The sequence below is a fragment of the Dipteris shenzhenensis genome, chromosome 16 (genome assembly GCF_047967505.1).
Source record: "Dipteris shenzhenensis isolate YYH24624 ecotype China chromosome 16, Dip_SZ_1.0, whole genome shotgun sequence".
Classification (NCBI taxonomy): domain Eukaryota; kingdom Viridiplantae; phylum Streptophyta; class Polypodiopsida; order Gleicheniales; family Dipteridaceae; genus Dipteris; species Dipteris shenzhenensis.
In genome coordinates, this window is record NC_141611.1 from 5,695,022 (window position 1) to 5,717,895 (window position 22,874).

At 41.9% G+C, this 22,874-nt stretch overlaps 1 protein-coding gene across 4 annotated transcripts in view; it reads left to right on the forward strand.

The window, feature by feature from the left end:
* The first annotated feature begins 15,625 nt into the window (after positions 1–15,625).
* Positions 15,626–22,874, forward strand: part of LOC147892456 (uncharacterized) — a 116,445-nt gene continuing 109,196 nt past the window's right edge. The window contains exons 1-4 of one of the 4 annotated variants that reach the window (XM_087387473.1): positions 15,626–15,774; positions 16,001–16,026; positions 17,191–17,618; positions 17,875–18,026. In XM_087387473.1, the coding sequence (XP_087243599.1) occupies positions 17,218–17,618; positions 17,875–18,026 (553 nt within the window). In that variant the 5' untranslated portion in view covers positions 15,626–15,774; positions 16,001–16,026; positions 17,191–17,217. Of the gene's footprint in view, positions 15,775–16,000; positions 16,087–17,190; positions 17,619–17,874; positions 18,027–22,874 lie in introns of those variants that run through there. The other 3 variants (XM_087387474.1, XM_087387472.1, XM_087387475.1) reach the window with 3 other exon arrangements.

Below are 22,874 nucleotides of genomic sequence, written 5' to 3' on the forward strand. Positions count from 1 at the left end.
GGCACTGGTGCCATTCTCATTACTATCTTGTGAGGATCTAGAGAGGTAATATCACTACTTCCAATCTCATTTGAAGACCACGAGAATGGAAATGATCTTATCAAAGGATATAGAGAATGGCACTATTACTGAGCTCCATTTGAGTTTGTAAAGAATGACACTTCTACCATTGTCTATGTAAGTCATATGGAGATTGGCACCAATAAAATGTAAAGTAAATGTAAAGGGGGAATGAATAGGAAGTAAGTGTGTGTGTGTGTGTGTGTGTGTGTGTGTGTACCCGCCTTTGCCCCAGTAAAGTACATCACACAAGGTGAGACAGTAGGTCATCACTGAGTGTGATGACCTACTATCTACCGGAAAAGGAAAAGAAGTGTGTGTAAATATAGTTTAAGATGTGGAAAGGAGTTTGAGGCAATGTAGTTGTGAATTATTTTACTAATTCTGTGGGGGAGAAAGCCGTTGTCTTTGCAAATGTCAATAAGTAAAGAGATGTGAAAAAAGGCATCAAATTCAGAACAAGAGTAAAGGATAGGGAGAATGAAGGTTAGCCAAACTTTGTACGATGAGGAAAAAGGTCGGTTGCTATGGCAGCAGATAAGGGAGATGGTGGGAAAGTTGAGGAGTTTTTTCTTCCAAACAAATGTAGAAAAAAATTCTTCGAGAAAAGGGGGAAAGAGAGATGTGAGTGTTTAAAAAGGTGCAAGAGAGTCCTGTGAGATTTTGGTTGGTGTTGATAAAGGAGGAGGTTAAGCTACATTTGAGGGAGATGATGTGAAGTGGGTAGATGGTAAGAGGGTCATCCTCATTGAGAGGTCTGGAGGGGTTAAGGAAATTAGTAATGAGGGGATTATTGTGATGAAGGGGATGCCATCGACATACCTAAAGGTAATGAGAAAGAGAGGGAGAAAGTGGGAAAGGCCAAGACGTGCTAATTTATTTATGAACTTGAATTCGAAGGAAGTGAGATACAGGTGGCACCAAAGAGGTGAATAAGAGAAGCTCATGGGGATGCCTTTAGATTGGGTCCAGCACTGAGAGCCAGCTTGGATAACACATGAATCAAGAAGAAGGTGGTTGTAGCTTAGAAAGGTATTAAAGCTAAAACGGGTTTTTACATTATCCCTTTTTGTGAGGTGGAAACTACCAAATTTGAGAAAAAAGCCTTTGTAGCCTACTTTAGAAGCAAGTTCGCAAAAATAGGTGAGGGATTCCATAAGGCTAGAAGGGCCAAAGTGGGGAATAGCTTCGTAGCAGTTTGCTATTATGTAAGCAGAATATAAGGAGTGAATCTCAAGGGGTAAATTGATGAGGAATTGTAAGTTAGAATCAATGCCCCAAAGCATGTTTGTGGATACATTGAGAAATTTTTTATAAGTGGAATGTCGTTTTTCTCCCTCTAGGGAGATGACATTTTTTAGCTCTTTGAGCTGTGAGGCTAAGAGATCAATAAGTGAAGAGAAGATGCAGTTATGGGCATTGGTAACCCAACGAAAGCTATGTTTGTGTGCCTTATAAGGTACACATGAGATAGGGTAAAGAATTAAAAGTAAAAGGAAGATTGAGGGAGTCAAGGGTAATAGCAAGGGATGAAAGAGTAGTGGAAGGGGGGTTGGATGAGGGTAGGAATTCAAGGGAGTTTAATCTTTCAAGGGTCAGGGTATGTACTAAAAATTTGCAAAGAATAATGGGAGTTTGGGAGGCCTTATCTAGACCGGTGATGAACACGTGGCCAAGAAGCAAGTTAACTTAGTCATCACCAAGAAGAGTTTTGTCTTCAAGAGGAGACTTTTGGATTTGAAGGAGGGGAAACAAGGAACGGAATTCTTTCCAAAAAAGATGGGAGAGGCTTTTTAATAGAGGAGTAGGGTTCAAGTTTAGGGAGAGACAGACATCATGGAAGGTTTGGATGAGTGCTTGAAGAGCGAGACGTGGATCTAAGGGTGTGATAGGAATGTGATTGAGGCCATAATGAATGTGGGAGCAGAGAAAAGGATGATGAAAGAAGCTAGGGTTAGAGGTAAAAACATGAAGTTTGTTATCAAAGGATTTGAGAAAGGGTTTAAATCTCTTGAGAGATGTGCAAAGACAAGACGGGGTGAAGTTTTCCACTAAGAAGGTAAGTTTAGGCTTGTAGAGAAGGGATCTAAGGGGAGGTGTATATTTCCAACTAAAAGCAAAAATGTCAGAGACTTGAACAGTGTCTAAAAGGGAATTGAAATGTAAAAGTAGAGTATTTCTGTAAAGGGATTTGGGAGGGATTTTAGTTAGAATTTTGTTAGCTTAAAGAACATGAAAATATTTCAGATTCTTTTGAATAGGAGACAACTATAAATGTAGTAAACCATTGTTGAGAAGAGTAGTAGTGTGTACCTTGGGTGAAGGGGCAATCTACAAAATCGAAGAGCCGAAGTAGATCAATGTTTATCCTAGTTGATGGAGTAGTACAGATCATTGTCATCAAGTGCTTTTACTTTGGGAACTGAAGCAATGGAGGAGGTCGGCAAGGAGTTTTTGACTAGGGAGGCTTGTGAAAGATTAATCTCAAGAGCAAGAGGGATGTCTTCTAAAGTTTGGGGGTATACTTGGGAGAGGAATTGTGTCTGTACGTTTCAGAAAGAGGTTGGTTTTGAGGGAGAAGAGGGAGCACTCAAGAAGGGATAAGGAGACACCAAAAGTGGTGGAGCAAAAGCTACTCCAGCTTATTCCTCTATCATATATATATGAGTATACATGGGCACTGTACAAGTGGGTGGGCACACTGCCCTTTACCCCAACAACCTCCCACTTAAAGGCAGTGTGCCTTTAAGGGAGTATAGTACACATAATACAATCAGCCATAGGCTGAAAAACAAGATAACCAGACCGTCATCCTATGCCCATCGGCACTTTACAATGTCCAAAGTGCATAGAGGATAAGCTGTAGCAGACATCAGGTTTGCAGGATAGAAAATGACAAGCTGTAGATGCCTGTCAACCAAGATCTCATGCCAGATCTCACTGGGAGAGTGAACTCTCACCACACGTGCTCTTGTGCTAAGTCCATAGCACCCGAACTATCACTGTGCAAAGAAAATGTCTCTGTACCACCTGTGACCATAAGCACATGCCCAACAATAGACCTCTGTTGGTCTACCCAACCTGCATCACCTGCATGCTGCTCCTAGAAGCATAAGGACCTGATGTCCACAACCGCTTCCCTACTGCCAAAATCTGCCATAATCATGCTACCAACTCCCACTGCAACAGAAGCAAGAACCGGAAGTGTAGCCCCAATGGCAAACATGTGAGAACCAAGTCTCAACACAGTCATGGATGCATGAAGTACTATGGCTGCCATATCAATCATAACTTGCTGCTCAACTGATCTGTGATCGTCAAACCTACTGTGTTTCAAGTATGGAGCCAATACAAGCAATGGAGTACTCAATAACTTCCCCCTCTCCATACTGAAACAACCAAGTATCTGACAAACATCATCAAGACCATGCAGCTCCCACTGCAAAGCATCCCTATCCATAAGGAACCATATGGCAAGTAACCTCAGAAGGATAGCAACCTCCTGAATACTGAGACCATAACCTGTCTCACTGTGCATCACATCCTGAGCTCTCATAACAGTATCAAGCCTATGAAGCCAAGCTCGAGGGGATTGCTTCTGGCCATGGAGGCACTTACAAAGCAAACATATCAATGAATCCTACCCATGCGCAATATGACTTGAGTCAATAACTGCAAAAACCACATCTGTCTTGGCATAACCAGCCAATGGATCATACCGGGCATCATTAGCCAAGGTATCCTCCTCACCATGCATAGCCTCATCCTCATCTGCAAGAGGCACTCCGCATCTTGGGAGTAAACAATAACTGTCCATAGAAGATGCATCAACAATCTCCATAGGAGTATAAACCTGTGGAATACTGGTAGATCTCTCAAAGCAGTGCCCGTTCTCCTCTCACCGAGCTCCTCATAGATCGAACGCCATGGGCTTTGATACCAGTTGAGGGAGAAGAGGGAGCACTCAGGAAGGGATAAGGAGACACCAAAAGTGGTGGAGCAAAAGCTACTCCATCTTATTCCTCTATCATATATATATGAGTATACATGGGCACTGTACAAGTGGGTGGGCACACTGCCCTTTACCCCAACAGGTTTTAGAAGAGGAGGGAAGGGAGAGAATACTGAGAGCAAGAGAGTGTCCAGGAAGGTTTTGGAAGGAGGAGGGGAAGGTAAAGTCAACAGAGGGTGCAAGGGACTCGGATGTTTCAATAAGTATGACTCTAAAATGATAAAAGGTGATAAGGGAAAAAATGACTTCCTTCGGTAACTAAGAAGTCCAATTGAGAAAGGTGAAGAACTTAACTTAAAGGGAGTTGAGAGGAAAGAAGATGTCTAGGGGATTTAGCATATACCATAAGACATGGTCAAACCACAGAATGGAGGATTTACAGGAGAGATTGGTCTTCTTGATAAGGCAGGTACATTTAATGTAAGGACGAAACACGTTCCAATAGTTTTTAACATAGTAATTGTCATCTTTGTTTGAGAAGCTAGAGTCCTGTCGGTTGGAGCCTTTGGAGTGAAAAATGATCTCCTTAGTGAGACCACACTTGGAGTGATCAATGGTGTAAGGAAAGAAGGGAATGTTGAGGAAGTAATTGGAATTCAAATGCTGACAACCATGGTAGGCATCATTTTTGCATTGCTTGACCTCTTTGGAAGAGAGGTTACAAATGAAGGTGAGAGACTAGATGGTGAAAGGAGCAAGGAAGCTGAGATTGTCGAGGCACCAGATTTTGTGGTCAAGCAAAGGGGCCTTCATTTCTATGTGTCTGGAGGGAAGTAGTGGTACACATGAAGCAAAGTTCTTTAGTTCCTTTCCTTCGAGGGATTGAGGAGGCTGGGAGTGAGACTGGGAGAGGGTCTCAAAAGAAGCTTTGTCCTTAGGGAAGAGGAGGTCAAGGTTGATGAAGGAATGAAAGGTGTTATTGGGAGGAGCAAGGCCAACAGGGATGTGGAGGGGGAAGGCACCATTGAGGATGAGTATGTCATTGTGGCAAGGCCGGGGATGATGGAGTGATACTCATTAAGAGTAGTAGTATCACTGAGGTCAATTGCATAAAGATTATCAGCGACTTTTTGAAGTCTTGCTAGAGCACCGTCAGTTTTTGAGTAGGAGAATTTCATAAGTTTAACCCAATCATTGAAGGAGAGGGTTTTGATGAGTAAAGGGGAGTTTTTTGGCGAAGCATTGAGATCGTGAGTCCTAATAAAAGAAAAGAACTCAAAAACCTAGAAGCAGGAGAGTATTGCCTGAGAAGCGGGAGAGGGAGGAGGAAGTGGGTTGTTGAGGGTCTTTGACTGGAGCGAGACATCCCAAGAATATTTCTGAAAAGGAGGGGAGAAAAGAGCAAAACCAAGTTAGATCAGGGAGTCAAAAAGCCAAATAACGGCCTTGATGACTTAAAGGTCCTATGTGCAACCATCCAAAGTTGCAGGGGAAAGCATGTGTGTGTAGTATACATTTACAACACCCCTTTCCATACTGAAGAGTAGACTAATTTGGAGTAGGAAAGATAAATATTTAATAGATAAACATTGAAATAAACATCCACAAAAAATGAAGTAACATCATTAAAGGATGAACAATTTTTTCTAAAAGAGGAAATGTGAGCAGTAGAGCTTTGATAAGTCGTTGGCAGCATCACTTTTATTTAAGAGGGGAGTCTACCTACCTGCCACCATCCAACAAGAAAAACATGGTAAGAACTAGCTTCAAACTTAGTTGGGAAGACAGGTGTCCTACACAATAAAAATAATAACTTAACCACCATAAACTTATCAAGCTAGATGTAAACCTATGAGTGTAAGGTTGAAGAGAGTAATAATGATGGACAACCTTGGGAATAGAAGAGGGGTTAAAAGTATTATTAGGTGAAGGAAATGAAAAAAGGGGGAAGTCTTTTAAAAGTTAAAGGGGTGGAAGAATAAATCTTATCAATCAAATTAAAAGAGAGATTAATCATAGCAAAAAATATTTTGACATGTAGACTAGTGAAAAAATAATGAGGGATTAAACTTATTAATTAAAATAAAAGAGAGACTAATATAACGAAAAAGAAAAAATAATCTTTATGACACGTAGAGTAATGAGGAAAAAGAAGTCTATGTAAGCGATTAATAAGATTAGTAAAGAAGTATAGAGAAGAATAAGGAAGAATAGTCAATTTGGAAAGAAGAAATAAACTTTATAATATGTAGAGTAAAGAGGAAAATAATGTGAAAAAAAGGAAACCTATATGAGCATTAATAATTAGAATAAGGGTATATAAAAATAGAAACAAGAGGGGGTGAAGAGAAATGTAAAAAAAGGGGGGTAAAGGGAGACATGTAAAAAAGAAAGGGGAGGGGGGGTTGGTTAGGGAGTTAAAGGGAGGAGAATGAAAGGACCAAGGGGGGGTTACATAGAGAGGAGGGAGAGAATAGGAGAGAGGGTGGGAGAGGGGGTTAAATAGAGAGGAGGGATTTTTAAATATAACGCCATGAAAGAACGAGGGGGGGGGGGAGTAATTGCAGACTATGCAAAAAAACCCGATCGATGGGACAGCAGGGAGTTTAATGGAGGAAGGAAGGACCTATGAGTCCATTGCTCTTAGCCGGTGAAGAAGGAGTATGGGCACGAATCACGAGGGATGCACGAGCTGTGGAGAGGGAGTACGAGTGCGATCCGTGAGGGGGGATGCACGAGTTGTGGAGAGGGCAATGCAACACGAAGAGGTGGCTGGGGAGTAGAAAGTGGTTGTGCGATCAGTGCACTGAGTGTAGCACACTACCCAAGAACATAGCAAGGAGTAAGGGGATGCACAAGCAAGAGGATTACGCATGAGGCATGGGAGAAATGAGCATGGGCCAGAGTTTATGAGCAGGCAATGAGCAGTGAGCAAAGAGTGATGGGAGGGCTTGAATTTAAAGAGGAGAATAGGTTAGTCGAGGGGGAGTTGGGGAGGTGAGAGGTCCAGGGGCGAAGGAAGTAGAAGAGTGCGCATTGTGAGGCATGTAGATTGCTGCGAAGAAATAGAGGTGCGTATTATGAGGCATATAGGCCGCGCAACAAGGGAAAGTAAAAAGGGAAGTAGCAAGGGCTATGCACGTAGGGATCTAGGGGTATTAGTATATTAAAAGGAGTTTAAATTAGGGAAATGGGGGGTGGGGGTAAATAGGGAATAATAGGGGAGAATAAGCGTAAATTAGGGATTAATAGGGAAAATAGAGTAAATGGGGGGATTAGGAAGAAATAGGGGGAAAATTGGGGGGAGGTATGGGTAAAAAAGGTTTTTAGGGGAAATTAGGGGGAGATAGGGATGGGTAGGAAAATTGGGGAGAGAAGGGAAAATTAGGGGGAAGCCAAGGGGAGGGGGATAGGACATTAGGAAAAACTAGGGTAGTTAGGATAATTAGGAAAACCTGGGTAGCATAGGGGAAGTAAAGGGAAGTAAGGGGAAGAAAATGAGAATCAATTTTGAAAAAAGAAAATGAATAGAGGCTTTTGAAAAGAAAGATAAAAAACAAAGAGTTTTTAAAGGGAGAAATTAGGGAAAATGTGGAAATTTTTGAGGGGTTATTTGAGGGGTAGTAATGGATAGTTTAGTTGAGTTTAGGGACTTTAGACTAAATAATTAAAGGAAATAAAAGGTAGTAGAGGAATATAAAGGAAGAATGGAAGGGAGATGATTAAAGAAATTAAGGAGAAATATTAAAAGGAAATTTTAAAAAAAGGGGGGGGGAAAGAAAAAATGTAAAGTAAATGTAATCTAAGAGGACCTCCCCATGCTGGTGGGAGAGGTGAAATCTCTGCAGGCCCCTGCCTAACCAGCATTTTCATAAAGGTAGCCCCATGATGCCTTATGTGGGTTTGAGTGTTTCTTTAATGCAATTGAGTGCACTTTCTGCATTTACAGGTTATAACAGCCAATCGGACTAGTTGGGCCAATGAGGAGCTTTGGGCATTGCAAGGCAAAGCTAGCATCCTATAATTTCAAGATGCTAGGGTAGAGCTGCAATGTAAGCCCAGCATTCTTAGCCAGCCCCAGCCCTCCATGGGGCTGTGAGAGTTGCCTCCTAGTGGGGTTGGGAGAGCCCCACTAGTATGCATGCTATCTGTAAACATTAGCAATGTGGGAAACACATGCATTAGCAGAGGCGACCACCAACAACTGGCATGAACATTTTCTAGGTGAGCGGTGTGTTCATATGTCATGGGAATGAACTTAAAGGAGGAGATGAATCCTGAAGAAGGTGCTTGTGCTCATCATCATCATCATCATCAAGATAATCATGGAGTTTACAAATAGTAAACCATCTCCTTCAACATCCATGGAGCTGGTCAATGTTTGTCAGATCGCATCCAGCTCCTCTACCCTTTTCTGCATCACACTGCCACTCCATTACAAGCTCCATAGCCGGTGCAAGGTGCTGTGCTATAATTTGCAAAATATACTAAATAAATTGGAATTGAATATGCAAGGGATTTGAGGTATGAGGTGGTTATGATTCAACTAGAGATTGAAAAGGCTTATGATCATGTTAGTGGTTCTTCTCTTTCATTACTTATGCATGATCTATTAGACAACATGCAGTGGCTAGGATTAGAGAAAGGCTTTGTGTTATTGCAACATCCCCGTCCAAGGCTTTGTGTGGTTGTAACTATACGAGGAGATGTCTATTGGGAGTCCTTTTAGAAAGTTGCAAATATATCACCTTTTGAGAAGTATAAAGGCGCATCTACATGGTCGGGCTCATCTTCCATGTCCCATGCTCTCAATAGGTTGAGAACATAAGACTGAGTGCCTTTGCCTCCTTTGGATTCCCTTTGGATCAAATTGCTCCTATGCACCTAGTGCCTAGATGGATGTGCCCACTGTGATGTTGGATAGTGTCTCTGGCAATCCTTTACAAGCACTCATAGCATGTTAAGAATTGCATGATTACCCTTCCCTTCTTCTCCAACCTCCTCTCATGTAAGGGGTCTCTCTCCTAATCGCAATGTGGCTCGTCTCCTTACTTTTTGAATGGGCTATGTGAATGTAGGTGATGGTTTTAGGTGTGTTTGTGGTGGTCACATGTGATTTTGAAAATAATAGGCAAGGTATTCTCCATCCATCAATTCAAGCATATGAGCAAATTTAAGATCAATGCATGGAGCATGTAACATTTAACATTTCAAGCTCATGTAACAGTTAATATCAATGTGTGCAACATGAAGATGCATACAATGTCACATGATGCAACATGATATGGTGCATGAGGATGCTATATGACGATCCCACATGATAGGATCAATGATGGTGCTACATAATAGATGTATAGTCAATCCAAATTTTTTAAGGAAAACTGACTCAAGAGGCTAAAAAAATAGACTCAAAATTTGATTTTATTACATCATCATAACAAATGTATGTACAAAGAATCTTTATGTATAAAGAAGCTTTAGAGCAAGGTTTTTGATGGGCTTTGCATAATCATGTTATCAGCAATGTGTAACACGATGGGCTGTAAAGTGATGGTCATGCATGCAAACACCCAATTTGAAATTTTTATGGGCATCAAAGCAAAAAAAACACCATGTCATTGATAATCCAACCAAGACAAACATACTCAATTGTGGACTATATCTCCCTTGTACTACAAAAACCTGTAACTTTGGCACAACCCATTGTTGCCTTCGCCCTTCCCCCCATTCATCCTCCTTCCTCCTGCCAAGCACTAATAGCTAAGTCAGAGCTACCTAAAAGAAAGCAGAGGATCGAGTCCTCTTTGGTGCTTAATCAGTTTGGTTTTAATTATTCAGAATAAACTAATTATTAGAACTATGTATTATTGCTAATAATCAAATCTAGTTTAAAAAGTGTAGAAGGCATAATTGGCCACCACTGACTCTATCCCTTTGTTGCTAGTTCAAGGTGATCACTCCTAAATGAAAAGGCTTTGGGGAATCCTTTCACTTTAAGTGATCTCCCCATCCTAACCATAAGTTTGGCCATACAATGTTGTTGGCAATGAGGCCCAGGTTTTAGTGTCCATGCTGCCTCACTTTTTGCTTACCATCCCTTTGTTTGATGACAATTGAGTAGAACTACCCTTAGGTCAATGTTTTGATTGAGGGAAAAGTGTTCAAGGATGGGCCACAAATGCTGGCTCTTGGAAACTCTTTGGTTAAGGTCATATAAATTTTTAACCTCTATCAATAGTTGATTGAGGGACAAGTGATTAAGGATGTGATCATAGATTTTGACTCTCTTGGTAGTCAACATGATGAACCGTGAGACATTTGAGAGGCTTGGGAGGAATCTATGTGGCAATGTTTTCTAAGAACTAAGGATTGCAAGCAATTAGAGCATCACTCCCAAAGGCATGCTATGTTAACTAAACAATTGAGGTCATTGGTATCTGAACCTTAAACGATTTCCATGTGCTTTGTATGGTGGAAGAATGGCCTCAGTACTCAATCCTTTTTAGGAGGCCATGGATAATCCAGGCAGACTATCAAGTGGGCATCCCCATTGAAAACCTCATCCTAGGTACAGAAAAAGTCAAGATTTCCCTAATTTGGAATCTGACTTCAAAGTTTATGGAAGAGGGAGATGAGGACACTAACACCTCATGCAACAGCAGTAGGCCTAACCTTGATGAAGCAACATGATCTTTTCGGAGGGAATGGATGACATCAATTTTCAAGAGGAAATGATCTTCAATATGCTGGAATTAATGAACCAAAATCTTAAGACACAGCTATCCAGATAATAAATCTTTGGATAGTCAATTTGGGCTATATATCTTGCTAGCTCCAGCATGTAGGATCAAATCATAGACATGATCATTGAGGTTTTTGCATTGTTTATCAGAACCTTAAGGGGGATCACCTGTCAGAGGTGGAGCACCAGATCACCTTGAGGCCAAATGCCAAATGGGTTTAGCAACCATGTAGGTAGCTAGCAAACAAACTATAAGGGGTTTGCCAAGTGAAAATAAAAAATTGCTTGACTTGTCCTGATCTTCCTTATAAGTTTATCGAACTTGTGCTCTCTGGTGTTATCCTCCCCATAAAAATATTTGCAATAATCTAGGCCTACATGGATTACGAAGAGGTAAACAAGGCAACCATCTCAAATTCGTACTGACTCTTTTTGTAGACCAAATCTTTGACAAAATATCATAGGATTTGTATAGCTTCATGGATTGTTTTGTTGAATACGACTAGATTTGGTGGCACCCAAGGACAATCTCAAGACCACATTCATGTCATTTGGTCCGCACAATGCCATAACCACATATCGATGTTCTATGAATGATTCATTTGGGAGAGTCCTCTTGAACAAACATAAGGTCCTTTGAATATCCACAAATTGTGTGGTTATGCTTATATATGTTGCATTCGTGACATGTTAATTGTAATGTAGTGTGAGTGGGACAATGTTCACACAAAGTTCATGATTAGGGTTTCCCTTTTTATCAGGAAGAGGGCATTCTAGACTATCAAAGTTAGGGAGAGGAATAGGAAGGAGGCTTCCATATGCACCTTCTCTTCGAAGAACTTGGTAACATGAATTATAGAAAAACATACTAGACTTTGTCAAGGAGGCAGCACTCTGTTCTGAGAACATTAATTCCCTAATATTTGAATGGAAAGCTTGAAATATTTCCATGAAACTATCCAGAGGCCGGGTTTCAACTTTGGTAGAGGGAAAGATATCTACAAAGAAAGCAAATAAATATGTTAATGGGCCAATCAGAGATTGGTTATAGGCAAGCTTAGCGTTAGGTGGGGACCACATCTAGGAGGTCACCATCTACGACAAATGTCTTTTAGCTCCAATTGAGCTCCCTCAACAACACCTTAGCACTTGTGGAGCAGAGCCCTATCCTCGTCCCTCATTTGGTCTATCTCTTTTTTTGGTACCATGGTTTCACAGTCTAGGACATGGACACAACTCATCAGGTGCCTTGTTTCTTGATGATGCTCCAATTCTCAAGGATCTCAAATGAGTATAGGGCCATTCTTCCTTCCATCAAATGAGCTTTTGGCACATCGTCTCAATTGGTTTCAATATCCTTGATAATGGTAGGTGATGGGGTTCCCCAACATAGGCTAGTTGAGGAGAGTGCAAGTCCCTTCCACCTAGAGGATCAAGGTCTCAGGGCTACGAGGTTAGTGTCTATGTTGCAAACAGTTAGGTCACTTGGCACATGATTTCCCTAGAGGATGAGGACAAGCCCCTCCCCCCCCTCTTCTTGATCCTAATAGAGGCAACAGAGGGAGCCCAAGCAGATAGAGCGCAATGTCCTCTCAGGCAGCAACAACAGCAGAGGCAATAGAGGGAGCCCAAGCAAATAGAGCACAACATCCTCTCAGGCAACAATACCAGTAGGTTTCCTAGATCCCCAAGGGGAAGTGGACTAAGGTGGAGAGGAAGAAGTTGAGTAAGAAGGCCACAAATAATCATAGGCGACATAACACACTTAGGCCGCCCCTAGAGCCCAGAGGATGAGACTTTCCTTGATCTACCTATAGAGCCCCCAGAGCCAATGACCCAGCACACTCAAGGACCATCAGAGTAGTAGGCCATATGAGAGCTAGCTACTTTGTCCCAATTTGCCCCTTCGGCCCACCCTTGCTCTCCTCTAGAAAATTGTTCCTCTTTGTAGATCCCCTAGGTTGAGTCCGCTCTTCCCCCTTTGGTCGCTCCCTCGAAAGTGGTTATTCTCACTACCTGCCTCCCTCCCTCAACATCTCCACTTCCACCCCCTTCTGCTCATGCAGCCTTGCTTTCTTCTTCATCCATGAGTCCCCCACCATTGGAGCCTTAGCATCGAGATATGTGAGCAGACAGATGCACTATGACCCTTAGCAGATTATCGAAATGACCAGAGACATCTATTGATGCTTGATCGAGCATGAGTCCCCCAAAATACAAGTAGCTTGGGAGGCAGTTTGGACCCATATGTCAATAGTGGTCTCTTAGAGCATGAGCAAGCAAATAGATGAGCCCTTTCTCGATGAGGAGCTTTTGGAGGCCCCCAAGGTCCTCCCTCCACTGAAGTGCCCTAGAGAAGATGGATTGACACCATCCTTTTTTAGGTGCTTCTGGATATCCACACACCCCTTCTTATGGCCTTCTAGAAGATTTTTGACTCAGGTTCTCTTTTGCAGTGTTTGAGTTGTGGTTGGATTTGTTTGATCCCAAAGGAGGGGAAGGAATGATATTTAGCAATGGAGATCGATTACTCAACTGAACACTACATACAAGATCTTAGCTAAGGTCTTGAGCTTGCAGTTGTGTCTCCACTTAGTAGATATTATTCATGACATGCAGATAGGTTTTGTTCACGAACACAACATCCTAGAAAACATCTTCACATTTTGGGAGGCACTAGATTGGGCTAGGGAGGAATCTCAACCTCTCGCTATCCTTCTCTTAATTTTGTGAAGGCTTATGATAAGGACATGGGTGAGGCCTTTTCTCTTTCCCGCTAGATTTGATAGGGCTGTCCCCCTGCCCGTTTCTTTTTCTCTTTGTAGCTGGGGATGAGGCTTCCAATTCAACAAGAGGAGGAGCTGTTGGATTCAGGGTTTACAAATGACATGGCCCTTTATGTGGAGTCCTTTGATATTTAGTATGTGGCCCTTGGGGCTAGTAGGAACAATAGCTAGCCAAAAGCCTACAAGGGCTCCACTATGTGAAAAAAAAAAAAAACTTGAAGCCAACCTTGTCTTCCTTGTAAGTATATCCAATTGGTGCTCTCTGTGTTCATTATGCCCAATAAAAAATAGCCAGGTCTGCATGGATTGCTGAGAGGTAAACAAGGCAACCATCTCGCCTCCGAGACCTCAAGGTCTAACGACTCTTTGCCCAGTGCCCAATAATATGTGTGGTTATACTTATATATGTTGCAATCCTTGACAATGTTAATTGTAATGCAGTTTGTGTAGGACAATGTTTGCAACAAAGTTCATGATTGGGGTTTCCCTTTTTCATAGGTATGGCAACTACATTTAAATATGCATTAAGAGATTTGTAATGCATGCATAATAGGCATGGCAAACTACATTGTAAATATGCATTAAGAGGTTTGTAATGCATGCATAATGGGCATTTACAATACAAATGATTTGCTAAAATCCTTGCTTTTAGATAAAAATGTAATCCTTAAATTTTGCTTAATTTTGCACTACTAATGAGCTTTTTGTTGTGCTTGTACATTTCTCCTTAAAGAAGCATATTCAATAGAGTTTTCACTATAGTTTTCTAAACACAACCATAAAGATCATGTTTAATGAGATTTATGTAGTATTTGCTCATTTTCTTCGTCCAAAAAGAGTTGTTTCTTGCATGAGATTTGTTGGGATTCCTAAGGTTTAAGATTTGGTCCTAAAGTTGTCAATAATCATTATGAATTAATATGAAGTCCCTTGAAACTTTAATATTTTGGTTGTTGCTTGCAAACTTGGATTATGACTACTTTTATTGGTATCTTTAAAGTCTTGTAGGTGTTGTACGTTTAACAAATGCTTTCAGGACGTTGTGTGGCCCCTTGTTCATAGCATGTTTATAAGAGAGTGAGGCACAATATAACAAGGACTTATGGACTTAAATTTTCAATATACCACTATCTAATTTCGTTTCATCGCAAATGTGTTTGTCCTATAGTTCTACATTTTGTAACCCCTTCATAACATGACCTACCTTGTTGACTTATAATTGACTTGTGTGCTTCCCATCACTCTAGCTATGTTGGAGCATACAATATATGTACGTTTACCTATCCTTGTATAGGTTTGACTATACATGTAAGTGAATGCTTGGGGTATGAATTAAGAAAAAGTTAAATTCCATGTTATGTAGTTGGATGTTGTCAATTAAATAATCAAAGGAGAGATACTTAGTAGCATGAATTGTATACATCAAAGATAATAAATTAAAAAAAGAGACAATTAAATAATCAATAGTAGACATTCGGAAGACTAACTTGACTCAATAAACCAAGTACATTGTCCTTACAAATATATGAGATAAACATGACGAAGGATGAGTAAAACATAATAATGGGCAAATGCTTTTACTTAAGATAACAAAGACATAAGTGAAAGTAGAAGTGTTACTCTTTGGCTAATGCTTATGAATATTTTGTAGCAAATGAAGTGAAACATTGATGGTGCATTGCATCTCTAATTATGAATGTTTGAAATTGATGCAACTTACATATTTGTAGGTGAGAGAGAGAGAGAGAGAGAGAGATTTGAATGGAGTCATCGTCGTACTGTTACAAGAGCCAATTGCGAAGGAGAAGGCACAAGGTGTTGTACCAGCATATATGAGTTGGGGATTGTAGAAGGGAGAGGGAGGAGTTTAAACAAGGGCTTGAGGAGGGGGTGATGGTAATGGACGTGAAGGTGTTGATGGGAGCAAACAAAAAAACAAAACAAAACAAAAAGATAGAGAGAGATGGGGAGGGCATTTAAAAAGCGGATGCCAAAGGGTTTGGTGAGGCGGATTGAAGGAAAAGAAAGGAAAGCAACGAAGGAACCAGAGCTGAGCAGCAGCACCCTCTCTGCCTCTGCCTCTACTCTAAACTAGCCCCCCCCCCCTCTCTCTCTCACAACAAAACCACAAAATTTGCCAACACGAATTCCTCTTCCCCGGACATCCAACGACTCGTCCTGCTCCTGCTCCTGCCCCTCTGCCCCTGCCTGCCCTCGGTACGCTCCCTTCTCCGGTCAGTCCCCCTTTCTCTCCCTCCGATTTGCACCAATTCCATCTCTTCCTTCTCCCTCCCTTCCACCCCTTGTCCCTCCCCCCTTTTCTCCTGCTTTGGCTCTTGTTACGTCCTGACAATTGTGCCTTTTTTGGCTTTTGCCTGCTTTGGATTGGTTACTCTGTCTCCCGTCCCTTCTGCATCGGCTTCACGCTGCACAATTCCGCTCGTTTTGTGGAGATGGCAGCAAGGCGACGATTCTACCGGCTGCAAGTACACCGTCTTTTCAATCTCCTAGACGCTTCCTCTTTGTCACTTCAAAATTCATGATGTGTGTGTACCCTTCTGACCAGTTTTTCTACAAATCTGGCGAAATTGTGCGTGATCTACATTTATGTTACTATAGAAGACGAATCAGGCTTACATCGACTTCAATCCTGTGTTTGTTAGCTCATATACTGTTCTATATCCCAAAATTGAGCCACATGCCCGACAGTCTTGGATAATCCAGAGACAGGACAAACGAACGATGGGATTCTGTGAAACGTTGTACTCTTCTGTCAACACACATACAAAACCTTGATCATAAGCCAACCCTGTATATTATGAAGCTCGCCGCTTTCGTAAACCGCCAGGTTGCGGACGGCTGTATTATAGTTGACTGTCAGTACCGCCCACGTTAGAACAAAATCGTCTTCTTGATTCGAATTCACGTTAATTATAGAAGAGGGGCATACATAACTGTATTGCCAGAGACTTATGTCTCTGAATTTCAATTATGCAGAAGGCTTTTGGTAGTTCAATCTTTGTTCCTTACTGTCGCAAACAACAAGAAGCTATAATGTACTTAGTGTTCTAACGTTATTGTTCTAACGATTAGCGTTGGTGGTTAGTATATTTAGGGCTGACTTAAAAGCTTATACGATGAATAGGGTATAGAAGGAAGTTTAAGCATAAAAAACAAGATTTTCGATTGAGTCTAAGTTGTGCTCTCGGTTTATGACGGCCACCAGAGAATCAACATTGATACCTTATTGTCCCTCCTGAGATCTTTTGTTCACTTGCTGTCTTTGAGAGAAAACAAAGGCTTCTGTGGAACATGGAGAGCGTTTTGTTGGTTTTCGTCCATTTATTTTGCTGCTTACAGACTTTATCTATTTGGTCAGGTCTAGGCTAGTACAAAATTTTAGTTTTTTTTGCTTATTGGACAACAAAAATCTGAATTTGTACGATTGGATATATTCTAGTCTTACAAAGGTATATTTTGGTTATTGGGTCTGACATCTAAGTTCTCCCTTGTAGCATGATATTTTCTCTCTTTTAAGGTTTCTTGCATCATGTCTTTTCAGTTACTTTAGTGAGAGCCAAACTCAAACAAAGGTACGAGTCTACGCTGAGACTGTAGATCTAAGCTGTTGCTCTTGATAAATATGGCAGGCTATTCAATAATGTGACCTCGGTAAGATGGCACTGGAGTGCAAGAAGCCATCTGTTTGCGAGGCTGCAGGTGTGATTGTATCAACCCTGTCAACGGCTCCTTTGCAAAGTATGCTAAAGACCCCTAGGCAAAGTAACAATGACCAGCTACCTCTAGGTGCGACAATGAGTCACGAAGGTTCAGTTGGTCCATCAAAGAAGGTCGCACAAGCAGAGGTTGATGTCAGGGAAGTTTACTTCTTGATCATGCATTTTCTATCTGATGGCCCATGCCGTAAGACATGTGCCCAGCTTAGGAACGAGCTTTCAGAGTACAAGCTACTTCCTCGTCGTTACCATGCATGGTATTCAAGAGCTGGCGCTTGCAGTGGGGATGATGAGGATGACGGCCTTTCCGTTCCTTTGAGCTACTCTCAACTGCTGGAAAGGTGCGTATGTCTTTTTGGTGAATTTCCTGTGTCTACCGTCACGATATGGAGGCCAGTGAAATAAGAGGGTTGTCCGATGACACGTGACTGCAGAGAAATGCCTCGTTCTATTGTACAGTTTTGTTTGAAACTCTATTAGCACCAGATGCCATCCCGTGGCAGTCCTGCCCTCTTAAAATATAAATTGGAACTTTTGTATTTGAAGATACCAATCATGCTACAAATTCTTGTTGGATGCCTCTCATGTTGTTTGTAGGTATTCCTTTATCGAGAAAAACCACCTGGTGAAGTTGCTCGAACGGTTGTATAACAGAAACCCAGCATGGGGCTTGAATTTTGATGCAAAGTATCCAACAGCAGCTGATGCTTCTACTCTTCTGGGAACTGGATCTGTCTCTCTCCTGAATAGTAAGTAGTTTTATTGGGTGTTTAAGTTGCATGTGTACATAACCTTTTAGACTTCTTAAAGACAGTCATCTGTAATGAAGCAAAATAAAGGGACAAGTGGAATCTGAATGCTATCAGCAATACAATCGAATTTTCGTGCCTACAAGAAGAGACCTGTACTGGAAGTGGACTTGCTATGTTTTATTTATGCGGAATCAAATTAGTCTTCCGTGTCATAGGATGATGACTGGGTTTAGTATGCAATATCCAAACACTTTAGGGGATTGTGAGACACTGGTTATTGTATGAAACTGCACTGTTTTCAGAGGAACGATGTGGCTATGTTCCGGGATTCATCTAGATATACATAATATATATATACACATAAGCATAGATATGCTTCATTGAAGGGTGATATATAGATTTCATCACGGAGCTTAAGCCCTCAGCCTACAAGTTGGGATTGCCCCTGAAACAGGGGAGTGGGGGAAGACCAACCTTCTAGCAGCTTGACCAGAGTGCCGCACAACCATGACATTGTGATAAATACCCAATCTATGTATACAACTCATATAAATTGACCATGAAGGCAAGGATGAAAGGATGCACCATGATTAATCGTGCATATACTCACCACTTTCATGTTTTATTGCAACACTATCCCCCCAAAAAAGGGCAGACCAGCAAAAGGGCCTGACTGGGATCTGACTGGGGCCCGGGGTATGTTCAGCCATCTTGTCCGTTGGGTTGGATATCTGGCCGGTCAGCCAGATCTTGGATGGTTGGGGGGGCATGAGCATCGAAATCCACTATGTAAAGGGGAATTTTTGCCCCTGTTATTATTCCAAAAGCCTTCAGGAGGCATGCAGGAAGAGGAGAGGAGAGCAGCAGTTAATCTCAGCTTGCCAGCCCTCCGTACACAGCTTGGTTGGAGTTTTGAGGCAAACAGTTGTGCCTTCAGTCCACCATTCGGTGGTGATATATAGAGGCTCTATTGTGCTGTACATTCTTCTGTTCTAGGACAGATTCAAGTTTGTCTACTTCATGCTGGTATTGTGATAATTCTTTCTATCTTAAATGGTGCGTTGCCCTATCAGCTAGATTTAGATTTAGATGCTCGTTGGGGAGAGACTAAAATGAAAATGTTTAGACTTCATAAGCAGATGTAGCTTGAATGAAGAGATTTTGGACTACCTTTTGATTAGCCTTCTCCTTTAGTGCTAGCCTTCATCATGGCTGAGTCTGCCCTTCACCTCCGTAGTGCCAACAGAAACTCAGTACGAAGACTTTGTATAAATGGATGCTCAAGTATGTGTGGGTGTGTGGATTTGTATGTGTGAGAGCATATTTTTATACTATGGTCTACACCCACTGTTGGGCGCTGATGATGTCAGTGGGGATGTCATAGTAGCTAGTCCCTGCTATGCATGATGGAGTTTATGGTTTTCAACCTTGTGAGTGACTATCATGAGATTGAAACTGCACTATGTTGTGTTTTTAGAGGATGAGTTTGGGAATGTTGTGTTTTTAGAGGATGAGTTTGGGAATGTTCCTGGATTCATCTAGGTATATATTTGTCTACTTCATGCACTTTTATGGTGTTAGTATAGAGAGAGAGATTGAAGGTCCTTTGGGATCAACATTTTGTTGCGAGCTGGGACAGGGTTTGCTAGCTATTTTTTGACATGTACCTGAGGCAAACGTTCAACTCGTTCTCTCCATCAACACATGAAGGAAGCAAGATTTTACCTTTTTGAGAAGCTGGTTCCAAGCCTTCTGCTCTTCTGTATTCAAATATAGCGATCCAGATCTGACAGCTATCCAGTCATAACTGATCTCTCTTTTCGGCAAAAGTGAAAGATAGCAGTGAAATATTTTACCTTTTTGAGAAGTTGGTTCCAAGCCTTCTGCTCTTCTGTATTCAAATACAGCGATCCAGACCTGACAGCTATCCAGTCCTAACTGATCTTTCTTTTGATGGAGACGTAAATGCACATAATCTCCTTCCTTGAAAACCTAATAGGCCCCCCCAGCGATAGAAAACCGCCCCTATTAATTAATTGCTTGCGGAGGCGGGTGGTGCAATTGTTGATTAACCTAAGGCAGCCTGCAGGTGTTTCATGCAATCTTCGATTAACCTAAGGCAGCCGGCGGGTGGCTTCTCCAGAAGTCTCCGCATCCAGAACCTTCTCCTGGATAGTATAAAAGGAGGAGGGGGGCCTTGTAGAGTGCAGTAGTGAAGGGGGGCTGTGAAAGCCTCTCAAGGAGGAAGGGGGAGAGAGGGGGGGTTGAGTGGAAGGCAGGGGGAAGTGTGAGGAGTGGGAGTAGTAAGAGAGGCGCAGACTTGAGTGAGTTAACGTAGGTGAAAGAGCGAATTAACAGATGGTTGAGATAGGTTAATTGCGAGTGGAAAGGGGGGGGAGAGGGGAGTAATTAATTAATTGCAAATAGGAGAGGTTGCGAGTATCTCCTACGTTCATCCGCATATTTCATTTTGCATGAGGCAATTGTAGAAGAGCCTCATTCTCTCCAAGTCATCTCATGCTTGCTGGTTTTTCACAGCCATGTCTCCAATTGAGGAAGGCATTCCCATTTTGCACCCATACATTGCCGCAAATGGGCTCATTCCAATAGAGAGATGCTTAGCTGTTGTGGCAAAATTCAGCAAGTGCAAGCCACTTATCCCACGACCTTTAGTTATGACAAAAATGCCTCAGGTATTCCTCTACCCATTTGTTCACCCTTTCAGATTAACCATCGGTCTTAGGGTGGTATGCAGTGCTAGGGTTGAGTAAAGTACCCACTGCTGTAAATAATTCCTGCCAGAAATAACCCATAAAATTTGCCACACTACACGTTATTAATGAACTGCCAAGCAACCTGTGATACTGAATATTGGGTCTTAGTGGGTATGAAATGTGCTTGTTTTGTTAGCCTATCCACCACTACATAGATGCTGTCCCATCCTCTATCTGTAGAAGGCAATCCTGTGATGAAATCCATTGCTATGTGAGTCCATTGCCCTTTGGAGCTGCAACAAACCAGCTGATAGTTTCTGTCCACTTTATTTTGCTGGCATGGCAAAAATTCAGCAACATGTTTGACTAGATCTCTCCATAGACCTTCCCAAAAGAAACTTTGCCTTACCCTCTCATATGTCTTTGTGACACGTGTATGTCCTGCCATGCAGGAAAAATGCATTTCCCTCAACATGAGCTGCCTGTGTTGTGAATCCGGAACCAAGTAAATTTTGTTCCGGACCACAACAAGCCATTATGCAAGTTAAAGTCAGAATGATCCTGGGCTCCTACAATTCTGAAAAGATGGCTGCTGTCTTTGAATTCTGCATGTATTCTTCTTGAATGTCATGTATCCAGTCTTGATAGATGGTAAAAACTGTAGACAACGTGCAAGCCCACATTTGCAACCACATTTCTTCCCCTTCCTGTGGTCAATGTCAAAATCAAAGGATTGCATTGAAGCTGACCATCTCTTTTACTTGGGTGTCCTATGACCAGTTTTGACTTTGATTTGCTCCATACAGGTAGTAATGCCACTTTTTAAAGACATGTAGAATGGCGAACATTTCCTGATCATAAACATGGTGGTTGAGCTCTTTGCATCAAATTTTCAGCTTTCAAAAGCTATTACACCATGCTCTTACCTTAGAACAGCCCCAAGCCGTTGTCTCTAGCATCTGCCTCCACGCCACGATGAAGGGTCATGAGAAGTTAGGGCATACCAACAGAGGTGCATGAATCAAGGCCAATTTCAGGTCTTCAAACTGAGCTGTTCTTCTTTTGACCACAAAAAATCATCCTTCTTAAAGAGGTCTGTTTTAGAGGAGTTGCCCTCTTGGCAGATTTCTGAATAAATGCTTAGTAGGAGGGAGACCCAAAATCCCTCTCAGTTGGGTGGGATATAGTGGCTATGGCCATTTCCTCACAAATGAGGATGTCATCAAAGAAAACAAGCACACATCAGAAGACAAGTGGCTGCAATATTTTGTTCATGAGTGCCTGAAAGGTGGCCAAGTGGCATCACCTTGAACTCATACAAACCCCGTTCTATGTGGAAGGCTGTTTGTGCTCATCACCATCTTTCACTCTGATCTGATGATAACCCTCTATCTTTGTGAAGAATTGAGCATCTTAAATTTAGTTCATCTAACAGATCATCAATTCTAGGAATTGGAAATTTGTTTTTTATATAGCCTTGTTGAGATCCCTGTAATCAATGCACATGCGGTATGAACCATCTTTTTTTTTTACAAGGAGCACTGGGAGGCAAAGGGAGAAGTGCCATAAGAAATGAAATTCTTCTCAAGCAACTCACGTACCTGTCCTGCCACTCCCTGCCGTTCCACCTTAGAGAGACAGTTTGGAGCCTTGTTTATGGGCTTACTTCCAGGATCCAAAACTATGGCATGATCAACATCCCTCTTTGTAGGTAACCTACATAGCATATCAGCAACTATTTTAGAAAATTTGAGAGTCCTGTATGAGTCGATGCATAAATGGCACTTTCTTTCTTGAACTCTCGGGCCAAGTGCCTTGTCAAACCCTACAATACCATTGTTTTGCCCTTATATGCAAAGCAGATAGTCATGGCATTCAAGTCAATACTAAATGCCCCTAGGAATTTCATCCAATCCCATCCCAAGACTTTTTTCAGGCCCATGTCCAATGCAAAGAGATCACCTGCAAAATCATAATCATGAGAGAGTTGGATCTCGCCTTCTGGCGCCCCTAACCAGTGCAATATGACCGACCACCTGGTCAGTTTGCCCAGGGTCGGCCCCCTGGTTGGCCACTTTCCCCTCCCCTAGTCGGTTGGTTTGGGCAGGGGGTGATCCTATATATAGGGCCC